Source organism: Squalius cephalus (assembly GCF_949319135.1).
Source record: "Squalius cephalus genome assembly, chromosome: 11".
Classification (NCBI taxonomy): Eukaryota; Metazoa; Chordata; class Actinopteri; order Cypriniformes; family Leuciscidae; genus Squalius; species Squalius cephalus.
Window position 1 is genome coordinate 6,768,696 of NC_137132.1, and position 13,393 is coordinate 6,782,088.

At 36.1% G+C, this 13,393-nt stretch overlaps 2 protein-coding genes and 1 pseudogene across 7 annotated transcripts in view; all 3 read left to right on the forward strand.

Moving 5' to 3' along the window:
- LOC307167542 (NACHT, LRR and PYD domains-containing protein 3-like) overlaps positions 1-4,754 on the forward strand; it is a 33,865-nt gene extending 29,111 nt beyond the window's left edge. Inside the window, exons 10-12 of the mRNA XM_079886719.1 lie at positions 198-368; positions 1,002-1,180; positions 4,279-4,754. Coding sequence (XP_079742845.1) covers positions 198-368; positions 1,002-1,180; positions 4,279-4,280 — 352 coding nt within the window. The 3' untranslated portion in view covers positions 4,281-4,754. The remainder of the gene's footprint in view (positions 1-197; positions 369-1,001; positions 1,181-4,278) is intronic.
- A 126-nt stretch (positions 4,755-4,880) lies between these two features.
- On the forward strand, positions 4,881-8,853 carry LOC307167266 (cysteine and histidine-rich domain-containing protein 1-like; annotated as a pseudogene). Its single transcript, XR_013824084.1, has 9 exons — positions 4,881-4,922; positions 5,687-5,847; positions 5,944-6,047; positions 6,159-6,217; positions 6,902-6,972; positions 7,053-7,155; positions 7,246-7,360; positions 7,476-7,538; positions 8,725-8,853. The product of XR_013824084.1 is annotated as a cysteine and histidine-rich domain-containing protein 1-like (transcript).
- A 1,715-nt stretch (positions 8,854-10,568) lies between these two features.
- LOC307167549 (NACHT, LRR and PYD domains-containing protein 3-like) overlaps positions 10,569-13,393 on the forward strand; it is a 31,079-nt gene continuing 28,254 nt past the window's right edge. Inside the window, exons 1-4 of one of the 5 annotated variants that reach the window (XM_079886735.1) lie at positions 10,796-10,947; positions 11,255-11,304; positions 11,558-11,648; positions 11,851-11,964. In XM_079886735.1, the coding sequence (XP_079742861.1) occupies positions 11,599-11,648; positions 11,851-11,964 (164 nt within the window). In that variant the 5' untranslated portion in view covers positions 10,796-10,947; positions 11,255-11,304; positions 11,558-11,598. Of the gene's footprint in view, positions 11,305-11,517; positions 11,649-11,850; positions 11,965-13,393 lie in introns of all 5 variants that reach the window. The other 4 variants (XM_079886736.1, XM_079886732.1, XM_079886734.1 and 1 more) reach the window with 4 other exon arrangements.

The following is a 13,393-nucleotide window of genomic DNA, read 5'->3' on the forward strand; positions in this document are numbered from 1 at the left end:
GATTTTACGCTTATGAGAATACTTTATTAGTTGGTGGAAGTAATTACACATGAATGAGCATATATACTTGTGTTTTTGCTAAGAATCAACTTAAAAAGTTACACAGTGTAGCTGTAACTTTCTCTTTAATAATGGATTCACTGCTAAACTGATCTGATCTGAACTATGAGTGAAGTGTTTGTCATTGTTCTCTACAGGTTGCGTGATTGTGGCGTCACAGATGAAGGTTTTGCTGCTCTGACTTCAGCTCTGAGATTAAACCCTGAACACCTGAGAGATCTGAATCTGTCTGGGAATAAAATAGGAGAATCAGTGAATCTGCTGTCTGATGTACTACAGAATCCTCACTGTAAACTGGAGAAACTGTGGTAAGATCATATTTGACTCTCACACATGAATCACAATGTAAAGTATATTTGAAGTGTTCAGCCTCTTTCTGCTGCTGTGAGTTCAGATTATTGAGCTTTAAATGATTGAACACATGAGCTGATCCTCAATAACATGAAACTGCAGGACAGAGAGTCACACTGAAATACACACTTTCACACACAATCAACATTTCAGTCTCTTGACTTTAAACAGACTCGAGCTCAACACAGTCAGAACTGAGAAATGAAGAACATGCTGGATTCATTCTTACTGTTAATTATGTTCATCTTTCTGCATTGACACTTTCTAAAGTATTGTTTTTAATTTTGTAAAATCACACACAAACACACACACACACCAATTTATTACATACATATTACATACAGATCTAAGTAACAGCAAAACTAGCCTATGTAGTGAATAGTGTAATTTAAGAGATTATTTTTCCTGATTGAATGATACTTTAGATGTTTTATGATCATGTTTTGTGACATTTTAGATCTCAATCTAATGATCCATCGAACATATTAATTTGTGCTTTAAGTTTGAACTTTCTCTTTAATAATGGATTCACTGCTAAACTGATCTGATCTGAACTGAGAGAGTGAAGTGTGTGTCATTGTTATCTACAGGTTGAGTTATTGTGGCGTCACATATGAAGGTTGTTTTGCTCTGGCTTCAGCTCTGAGATCAAACCCTGAACACCTGAGACATCTGAATCTGACTGGGAATAAAATAGGAAATTCAGGAATGAAGTTGCTCTCTGATCTGAAGGATGATCCACATTATAAACTGGAGAACCTACACTACTGTGAGTATATTTTTATTTCAAGCCTTTAAATTGACCCAATTTCAGTAACAGGTCTCATATGTGTGTTACTGGAGAATATAAGCTCCACTAATAATTATATAATAATATAGATAATAATTCAGCTCCACTTTAGTCTCTGTAAACTGTTTTTAATAAGAGTTTAGTTTAATTCTGTGATGTGAATATGATCTATGAATAGGCTAGGTCTATATTAGAGGCTGACATTTTTTCGGGAATCCCGCGGGTCACGGGAATGGGAAACAAAATCACTATTAATCATGGGATTGGGATGGGACAGGAAAAAATATCAGCGGGAGTGGGCGGGACCGGGAATCGTAATAAAACTATGATACCCAACTTTATACACAAATATACAGTTTCTATAAATAAACTCTATATTTAAATTTGAATTAAATTCTATTTGCCCTGTCTCTTTATGCTCTCCTGTTTGCTTTGGTGTGGCAAGTGAATGACGTGCTCCACACACCCGTACCAGTTGGTGGCTGTAATATATGCACCAAGTTGGTATAGAGTTGCCAACTCTCACGCATTCACCCACGCTTTTCACACGCTCTCACGCCCCACACATCCATTTTCTCACGCACAGAAAAATCGCAAAGCAAAGAGGACACGGAGACCGACAGACTAGACAGAGCAGGTTACTTTATGATATAAAAAAATCTCAGCTCTCAGATTCTGTCAATTTTATTACTTAAAAAGAATTTAGCTAAATATGTGTTCTATATTACATATTTATTATATTTTTACTTATATCATTAAATAAAGTTGTTATTATAATAATAAAAAAAACGCATTATATTTAATTTGAGTTTTTTTTAACCTTAAATAATAGCCTACTACCAGCTGATAGGGCTCTCTGTATGTTTACAGCATTAGGTGAGTTGTTGTTTTTTTCTTGAGAAAAATGAACGCCTATCTTGTGTAGCCTACCTAATATTTATCCAAATGAGTCAATATTAAATCACATCACAATGGGCCCTATTTTAACGATCTGAAACGCAAGTGTCAAAGCGCAAAGCGCAAGAAACTTTGTGGGTGGGTCTTGGCGCTGTTGCTATTTTCCCGGCTGGATAAATGACTCTTGCGCCAGGCGCAAATCTGAAATGGGTTTGTCCGAAGTAGCTTTATTATTCATAGGTGTGGTTTGGGCGTAACGTGAAATAAACCAATCAGAGCATCATCTCACATTCCCTTTAAGAGCAGACGCGCTTGTTCTAAAGCGGATTCCTATTATAACGGCGGATTTGCCAGGCGCGCGCCAGGATCGGTTCACAGCCAAGGAGAGCAACGCTCTCGTCAGGGACGTTGGGGATGGAGAAACCAACCCAAATTAACTTCGGTTAAAAAGGCGTATGATAATTTGGGTAAATGTGTAAGCTAGATGTATGCTTTTATAATAAATTGTCTATCTATCTATCTATCTATCTATCTATCTATCTATCTATCTATCTATCTATCTATCTATCTATCGTAATAATGTATGATTTGCAAAAATGAAAACTGCTGCTTCTGTGTAGATGAGATAATCAAAGTGTATGCGCGTTGTGCACACGCTACATTGATTATGGCCAAGCATGCACCCTTAAAATAGCATATGAATAACATGCGCAACGCGCCACTGACTTTAAACTGTTTTTTCCTGGTTAGTGGCGCAACTGTTTTCTAAACCTGCAAAATAGCATGAAGGAACGTTTGTGCCTGAACACGCCTCCTTTTTTGCGCTGAACCGCCCAGGGAGCGCAAGTTCATTCCCTAGTTTAGCGACGTGCTTCTGTGGAGGGAAAAACGCACTTTGCGCGGGTGCAAAATAGGAATGATACATCGTCGGTGTACAAAGTCAATTGCGCTGGGTGCAAGATAGGGCCCAATAATTGAATTGAAATAATAAAAAAGCGTAGCTTACCAGAAATTGTACCATGTAAACATTGTAACATGTTATCACTAAACCTAGTTTAGTTACTAAAATGTGTTTGCATGGATGATTTACAGGAAATTTAATGTGTTTAATGTGCATTATTTAAACTGGCTTTCAGTTCAATAAAGTAACATAAACTGTGCTATGCTGTTATCTGTACTGTATTTTTTTTTACTGTAACTGACAGATTCCGGTAAAAAAAAAAAAAAAAAAACACAACACGGGAGTGGGAGGCAATAGGAGTCATTCTTCTGGGATTGGGACGGGATTGGATGTTTTTTCGTGGGATTGGGATGGGACAGGATTTTTTTTGTGGGAGTGGGACGGGAGAGGTTTGAAAATCCACTCCCGTGTCACCCTCTAGTCTATATGAATATTTTCATCCCTTACATGTTTACATGCACAACTTTTGTTTTTGTTTTGTTTGATGTGTGTGTTTATATGTCACAAGCTTCAAATCGGAATTGAGTTTTTTCCCGCTGTGTGCACATACTATTCTCTTCTTCAAACACTTTGTTTGTTTTAAACGGCAGACTTAATATTTTTTATATTTTACGGATTAGGTCCTAATTAGGAGACAATGAGCACATGACCTGTTGTGCCGTGCTGCTTATATTTATCCTGCAGTAAAAACACCCCTACCTGCACCCGAAACAGCCTGTGGATGAGAGTCTGAAAGAAGGACTGAAGGCCGTGAGATTGTGTTGGTCATTCATGACACTTCATTCAACAACTACAACAACTCGTACGCATCATACGGCATTACGTCATTGCACACACACAGAAATTTCCAGATTCGGTTTTCAATCTGATCAAGTGTTTACATGTCCTCTCGATCAAATTAGAAAAGGAATAAACCACCCAATCCGATCGAAATTTCATTCAGATCGAACTCATTCGATTAAGGTGTTTACATGAAGGCTTTTCAGTCCGAGCCGTTAAATCTGATTACTAACAGATTATTTGTTTGCATGGAAATGTGGTGTGTGTGTGTGTGTGTGTGTGTGTGATAAAGTGATAATTGTTTATCATTTGCTGTTATTAATCTATTCCAGTTTGTCATTAATATCTCTGGCTGTGTTTTCCTGAAATGATCTCCAGATGTGATGTGACTCAGTAATGTCTCATACTCATATGTGTCTGTCTGTGTGTTTTATTGTAGGACTCTCAGTGTTTAGACGTCAGTTCAGTTTCCTCAGGATCAGCTGATGGTGAATAAAGAGCCGCTACAGAGACTGAAGACACAGAGACATGATGTGTGTGTGACTTCACACCAGTTTCTTGTTTTATAGTAATGGCTCATGAAAATGAGTGTTGAAAATAGTAGCTTTGAATTGTTTCACATTTGTTATATATTGATTATAATGTAAATGGTGAAACACTTAAAATATGAGACAAACGGTTAAAGCAAAGTGAAAACAAGCCTTAGACAATAGATTTATTGTGCAATACAGACAGCGTTGGGAAAAGTGTTATAAGTTTTATCAAGAGTTTGACTTCAGAAGAGATGTTGTAAATTATACCATCAGAGGAAGACAAAGATTATGCAAATAATTTCACTGAACATTAATTTCTGTCAAATAATTTTATAATTTTATATGATGATCTATGTTTCCAAATAAATCTTCACATTCTTTTACTGGTTTCTTGTTTTTTTCTCTCCTGTGTCTGAACACAGTTAATTACTAATTGCAATGTTAATTTTTATCATATTCCTCTTGATGTATCAAGTATTTCTAAAGCCAACAACTAAAAAACTGTGATATGAGTGCGGGCTGCGATTTGATCCAGAAATCAATCCATTGGGTGAGTGTTTGTTACACTAATCTAGTTACAAAGTTTATTCATAATCGAAAGTGTTACTTATTATTTGTATACCGCGCTATCTATTATTTACCTTCATAATCTTACGTTTCAATGACCAAACGAGAGCATGCATAGCTCTGGTTTCTTGTGTGTTGTAAGAAACACAACGGAGTCAGAAATATATGCAGTCTTGTTAATAAGCTTGCTTTGTAGAATATAATGCATATATGTGTGTTATTGTGAACTGGACAGCACTGCATACTACTAGAGCTCAATGAATTATGTGCTATCCTCCTTATCAAGGTCTCTTACATTATAATAAAAGATCATCAAACATTATTTAATGTATAAAAGATCATTCATTTGTAAAGGAAAATGTCACATAACTTAATTTATTTACCTTATTTTTTTCCTGAAACATTACTTGAAGCATTAACTTTAAAATAATTTTAGATTGTATATTTTTATATGAATAACTATTTATTAAATGATAATTAATATATTAAACTGATATCTGTGATCACATGACATGCTGACACTGCTTCATAAACATGCATATAATGTTTGTTAATATTATTTTAAGTGTAATTAATAAAACTGTTTTCTGTTTTGCATTGGTGTGTTTTAATTCTCTAACTCTCAGCTGCTAACCGATATCACAACCATGTAAAATTCCTTTATCTCTTCGATATCCATGAATTCTGTCACTGAGATAAAGCAAATGCATGCAAATGTCTCCTGTTTTATGTCTCGTTCTCTGTCAGGGCTGCACTAAAGGTCCTCATAACAGCGAGAAGCCGCTTGAACCCGTGAAACCAGACGTGAAGGTCTCAGGAGAGAAGAAAGAGCTGGAGGATCTGAAACCCAGGTTTAATGAGTATATCATTCAGGCCCCCAAACCACTGGAGTCCATTCAGAGACCCAGGTAACTCTTCCTCCTCTTCATCATCGCTATAATGGCTGCTAAAGCTGCTTTGAAAGGATGTGTATTGTATAAAGCGCTTTATAAATGTTGTTTCAGCGCTGAGGAGCCGCTGGTGGAGCTGCAGAGGAAAGTCTCCCCGTCTCTGAACCAGATGCTCGAGAAACTCAGACTCGCAGACGCCGCTCAGCTCCAAGAGAAAGGTGATGTTACATCATTATAAACTTGCAGGAGGTTCTAGATTCATTCTCGTTTTATTTAGTTACTTGACCATCTCATGCAAAACCTGACATGTGCATCTTTCTGACCTCCAGAAGAGGAAGGAAGTGAGGTCAAAATTGGGACGGCGTGTAAAAATGGAGGCTGCTCGAAGGTTAGAAGAACATTTCTGCTGTATGTTATGGTGATATAAGCTCCTGTTAGTTTAAAGAGGCCCTATTATGATTTTTCCATGTTCATCTTTCTTTAGTGTACAAATGTTGCTGTTTGAGCATGAGAAAGTCCCTCCAGCAGGAGTTATTCTCTATATCAGTGTCACTGTTTCTGAACTCCCTGAAACGCCTCCATTGTAGTCTTGAGTTTCTTCCAGGAACGAACACGTCACAATATTCCTCATTTAAATAATAAATATGCACAATAAAGGGGCAGAGACTGTTGAGTTAGTTAGTAGTGTGTTGAAACTGGTGGTTATGATAAGGGGCAGGACATTTCCCAAACACATTCAAAGTGCTTGACCAATCACAACACACTAATCCACTCAACCAATCAGAGCACAGTGTGTTCTTCAGAAGGAGGGGCTTCATAGAGACAGGAACTAAACAGAGCGATACTGACAGACTGGGAAGAGAGGAGCAGCAACAATGGAGAATATGGGGAAATAATGTGTTTTTTTTAACTATCAAATATGAAAAAAGCTGTTCTAGTAGTGCCCCCCCCCCACCCTCCCTTTTTGACCATTTTTGATTTTAATAATCTATATTTAGAAATTAACATTACTTAATTAATATATTTTTTTAATGAAATATGTGTGCTAATATTATGCCATTATGATTATCAGACATACAACGGACCGAAGACTGATGCAGAAACGTGTTCATATCATCCTGGAGTGCCCATCTTCCACGAGGGGTGAGGAGAATTTATAACTGATGCTGAAAGCGACTATTTCATCTTTTTAGACGGTATTTTATGAGCATGCATGGTTTCAGGATGAAGTACTGGAGTTGCTGTAAGAGGAAGACATCTGATTTTAACTCATTCCTGTCTCAGGAGGGCTGTAATGAAGGATCACACCAGTGGAGGAAAGACACGGTGAGCCGAGCAATGGCTTCATGTCCATCAGGTCAATATCACATGATAGACTATGATTCTCAAACACGCGTGTGTTTTCTGTCTCTGCAGGGTAACAAAGTGGCTCCATGTCGATTTGATTGGCACAGGAAGTCATGTGACCATGTCTATCTATGCAAAGAACTCGAATCCTGAGCTTTGTTCTGTGGAAGCGAGCAGCATCTCGGTGAGGGAGTTCGACTGTTTAAAGTGATATATGTGTTTTTGCCATTGTCCAGTGTGGTGATGTTATTTATTAATGGTCTGTACTTTTGTTGTCTGATGAATGATTTTTTCGGCAGCTGAAAATGCGTCTGATCTTTGATGGAGAAAAAGAGTTTGAGCTGAAGATGAGCCTGTGGGGGGTGAGTTTCAGTGACCAGCCATTATCTGTCCTTAAAACACATTTACTGTCATTGAGATAACATTATTGATTTATTCATATTTTGAACTAGCTTTTTATTTTTTATATTTAGAATTTTAATTTTAGTTAATTTGTATGTTTTTGTTCGTTTTTGATTATTTTTTTTATTAGTTTACTTTTTATTTCAGTTTTAGTTTGATATTTTAGTACTAAAATGTTGCCTTGGCAAACGGCTGAAATACAATTAGTTAAAGTTTTTTTTTTAATATTTCATTTTATTTCCTTTTTTATTTAAAGTAACAAATCATTTTGTTTAGTTTTACTAACTATAATAACACAATTTGTTTGATCTTATAAACTTTTCTTAATTAAAAAAAAAATCTTAATTATGATCTTAAAAAACATTTGTTCTTAAATCTGCTGAAGTGCTTGAAATTACTTTGTGAAATAATAAAAATAAAATATAAATATTAGATGGAAAGTAATGAATTTGAAATGTTGAAAGAACTGAAAGAAATCATAAAGTTGAAGTGCTGAAATTTCTAAAGCTGAAATAAAAATAAATTAAATCTTAAAAGAACACATTACAAAAATACTGAAACAAAACTGAAATTAAAATGAAAGCTGAAAAAAATAAAAATAAATATAATTCAAATATATATATATATATATTATATATATATATATATATATATATATATATATATATATATATATATATATATATATATATATATATATATATATATATATATATAATAGTTAAATAATAATAACAACACTGGTAGACAAATAGTTTTTTTTTTTTTCTTTCTTTTTTTAAATGAATGAGGTAGTGGAAGGATAATTCAATAATTGACTTATAATATATACATTTGTTTAACTATGCAATTCTCATACTCCATTTATTTATGCCATATTTGATTGGATTACATTAGTAATAAAAAGTTTGAAAAAGAGACATAACACTTTCAATTCAATGATTTATAGTGTGAATTTCATCCATTAGATGATGTTACAGTGCAAATCAGGGGAAAAGCACAATACCTGTTGTGTTTATTAGACATGATCCATTGAATTGTTTTGTCCCTGTATATTAATGACAAAAGTAGAATTAAAAAGGTTCATGATTTTACAGTGTATTTGGGTCGTTTTGTTGATAGCCTATATGATTGTGTGTTTGACAGGTTATTGACATCAATAAGAGTGTTGTTAACATGATGGCCTCTAAAGTGGAGGTGGTCATGAAGAAGGCGGAGCCTATAACCTGGGCGCGACTGGACACGCCCCCCTCCAAAGCCTCAACCGACCAATGAGAAGAAAGAGGATCAATGCCAAGAGAAAATGATCGCTTGACTCCCGTCGACCCGGGGTGCGTTTCCCGAAAGCATCGTTGGCCAACTATGGTCGCAAGTTCATCGCAATGTCCATTGAACTCTATTGGTAACGACGGAACTTGCGACCATAGTTGGCCAACGATGCTTTCGGGAAACGCACCCCCGCTCAGGCTCTCAGACAGCAGTGATCAACTAAACCTGCATCCTCACCCGCTGTATGATCTGGCAAATCTGTGAGATTATTGATTTACTTTATTGGAGTTCATAATAATCAGATAATATAGATTGTGTAGGATGAGCACAGCATCAGACTGTTCTTGCTTTACACTCTAATAGGTTTAGATGTGAATGAAAACGAAGCTGTGAGGGATAGAAGTACATTTACACCATCTTTATATTAATATTATAATCATTTTAAAACTTGATCAAAATACAGTAAATATCAAACTAATGCATACAGATACCTAACTAACTATCTTTAACTGTTGGAGCTGCTGCAATTATTAGTTATGCAGTTATTTTTATATCACATCACAACAGTCAACTAGTAATAACACATTTTTCTAGTTGGTTTTATTAATCTGGAACTTGTAATTACGGTAATTTTAACATGACATCAGTGCAGCATCACTTTTTTGTATTTGTTCCCCCTGCACATTTTTTCCACTTAATTTGTGGAAATGCTAATTTCATTGGGTGAACAATTCGTTTAATATCTCTCACAGCCTCGTTTTCATTGGTGTCAGATTCAATATGGCACCTAAAGTCTTTACAAAATGATTTCACTGAATTATAAAATTTCAACATGGCAATAAAACAGATGTTGTCCAGTAATTCTAGCTTTCTGTAGAGGTGAGAGTAAGATGAGTCCAATTATTGTGCATCAAAATATCAAACAAAATGTTTAAAAACAGTGTCTTGTCTGTATTTTGGTTATTTCCTCTGTTATGTTAGTGCTGTCAACATTTATACAAGCAAATATATGTGTTGCCTTTTTGTTGTTTTATCATTCCATGTTGTTTTGATGATTTACAGCCTTAATTTTCATGCACATTCGCTCCTAAACAACAGTCTTAGCTGAGCTTAAGTTTAACAGTCTCAGTTCAGCTTGGATTAGGTTTACTTGTGTCGTGGATTGGGAACTTTTGTTCATGTCGTGTCATGAATGAAACAGCTTCAGACACTTACTCTGGTTTGGCATTCTAGAAATAAACTGCAGTAAATCACTGAAAACTAGAATGAAATATAAGTGTGTTTATGTGAATCTGATGGATCTATTGTTTATTAGACTCTCATGTTACTGTAAACATTAAATTATTGTACTGTACTCTCAAATTCGTCTTTCTGTCTGATCATTCAGTCTAACTTCAGGAGATTCTACTTGCCAAATCAAATGCTCAAATAGCTTTCATTCTCTAGAGATTTTATTTTTGTAAAACATAGTGCTTTATTAGGAAAAAATTCTATGGATTTTTTTTTACAAAACCATTCCATCACATGAATGTTTTATTAACAATTTTTACATTCATTCTACACTGACTGTGTGAGTTTTTACACCGTGTCCAAACAAGACACGACGCCGCAACATGCGATAAAAAAGTAGGCCTACGTACATCATAGTTTTTGTCCTAACCAGCTGCGACCATGTGACGATTATTTTGTTTATATCTCTTATGGCTCTGGTTTCGGTTTCTATTTCTGTGAAGTCGGGGCTGGAATATCAACTTATAAAGTATGACAATCAAAATCTCAGGTGTTAATCTTTACTTAATGTTAAAAGCGAATAATGAGTGTGTGAATATCTTTTGGGTGACCTTTATAGACACACTGACAGATACAATGGGTACGTAACGTTTCGAACATGTCCGAAAGAAACAGTTCTCGGTTCTTTACTGGTGATTCGAGAACAGCTGCAACAACCAGTTCGGTAGTGCGTGCATGCGCAGTATCCGCTGCTCGTGCTCGTCAGTTTAACATGCCTCAGTTCAGTGAACTGTTGGAGTTACTGCAGTAAAATATACTCCGGGATATTGTTTTATTTCGAGTCGGAGGGACTGTCAGGCATGTCCGAAAGTGAGTAACTGTTAAAGTAACTTGTAGATCAGCGCTGCTGACTCAATACGCGCGGCGTAGGCCTACGAACGATTCAGTCCGATTTGATGTAGGCTACTGTTTCGACCGTTTAACCTAAAATAACCGGTTCAAAAGAACGATTCGTTCACGAACCGGGCACCATTATTGTTTTGCGCGTGAAAGTAAAAGTAATGAACAGATCGAGTTGATGTTTCGCCATTTAACAGCCAGAATCGACTGAGTATCAAATGCAAAGTGTTTAATGGAAACCTTCACAAAAGCTAATTTGCTTGTAACTACTTGATAGAAACGGCGGGTGGATTTTGTGAATCTGAAAGTGATCAAACGTTGATCAAGGTGAGTCTTTTTTTTTTTACCAATATTAGCCTATTTCCCCTAAAGAACATATTAGTTATTTTATATGTGTTTGATATTTTTCATTTTAGAGCAAAACATGGTTTCATTGTTTCGTGTTGTCTGTGGTTTATTTAGCATGTGTGTTAATATACGACTAACATTGTGTATTTGAGTGAACGCCGCGTCTCATGATCCTGTTTCTCTGAATCTCAGGTTCCGTTCAGCTGAATTATTGTTTGTCATTTCCATTCAGAGTCAGAAGATCAGATTCTGTTTCAACTGTTCAGATTCATCATGGATGAAACTCAAACATCCAGAGATGAAGATTTTTATCCAGGTTGCAGGTATTTTGAATAAACTCCAGATTAAATCATCTTTAAATTATAGGCAAGAAGATGTTTTTAATAAGTTAAAAACTTAAATTTTATTGAAAACAATTAGACCAGCCAGTTTTTAATTTTTTTTATTAGAATAACTTTTAAGAACTTATATTTATGTATGTATGTGTGTGTGTGTGTGTGTGTGTGTATATATATTATGTTATAGTTCAGTTCATCAGAAGAGATCAGAACCAGAGCCCAGCTGTGTGTCTATGAGGAGTGACGCGTCTATGGATCATCCAGTACATTTTAAGAGTGAAGATACACAGACTGATCTCAGGTATTACATTTCTATAAAAATATGATTATAGTATGGCATTTTATATTATCAGAACATTATCAGTAATATATTCTGTCAGGTTTGTGGGTGAGGGATGAAGCGAGGACTCAAATGCAGAGGTGATGGGCTTTATTTTAATAATAAAAATAAAACAAAATACAAACAAAAACTACCCCGAGGGGGAAGACTTGAATTGACAGCAGGGAAACACACGGTGTACATACAACGTAGAAATGGCAACAAACCAGCACAGGACTGCAAACACAGGGGGTGCTTCTCAATATCCCTCCTCGTCTCCTCGCTCCTCCGTCCTCCATCCTATGACCCGGAAACCGATCGAGCTTAGCCATCTTGAAGGACATCTCAATTCTCTAAATGCACCGCGAGGAGTCGAGGATCGAGGAGTTAGGAGTCATGAGCGAGGATACACAGGTGGATCCTATGCGGAAGATTTTTATCGACTTAAACGTGACGCACGTCTAAATTCTCCTCCCCCTTCACATCGGTCACAATCATTTTGATTTATACTTTACTTTTGCAGTTTATATAAACCACACATCTCACATATTTCAATAGGGAATCATGCTTTATTATTATTTATTATGAATTTCTTAAATAAACAAATTTCAACAACATAAGGGCAGATCCTTTGAGCGCTGCTGATGACGCGATGAAGTGACGCTCGAGTGATCAAGTATTCCAACGTATAAAAAAGCTTTCATTCGATTCCTCCGTCCTCGCGTCTTTTCCTTGCAGCCTTCCCTCGCATCCTACAGGGTGTGGAGCTGAGACGCGAGGAAAGGAAACAAGGATGCACAAATAAGAATTGAGAAGCACCCAGGGAGAATAAATAGGGAGCAAACAAGGCAGGTAACGAGGGAGGACAGGTCGGGCAAATGCAACAATAATAAGGGCTGCGTTCAGCCCCGACAAAACGTTGCACAACGTTTTTTAAACAGAAACGGTGATGCGTTGAACACACTGTTCTGATGATGCAAGAGTTGCAACTATGGCAGCTGAGAAGGCCATTCTTTGTGTTCTTTGTGAAGAATTTTCGGAGCCTGATGAAGTCGGTATAAATATGTGTTACTACAAAATATGCCCGATGTTACAGTTACTGCACTTGCCGCCCAGAACAAAAGAGAACATCCCAATCGAGTGAAGGGATTTGTGGAAACTGAAATGGAAGCACACATCTTACCTAATTCAGACTAAAACACATCTATTTCGCCTCATACTGACTTTATTTGTAGTTCATACTGTCTTAATACCCTGTATTTTCTTTCTCATTTTTAGGAAAAGCACTTAATTACCATTGTTTATTTCTATACCATATTGTCATACACTTGCAACGAAGCTAAAGATATAAACAACTACATCATCATGTTGATATCCTATATTTTTACAATAAAACTTACGACAAACATGT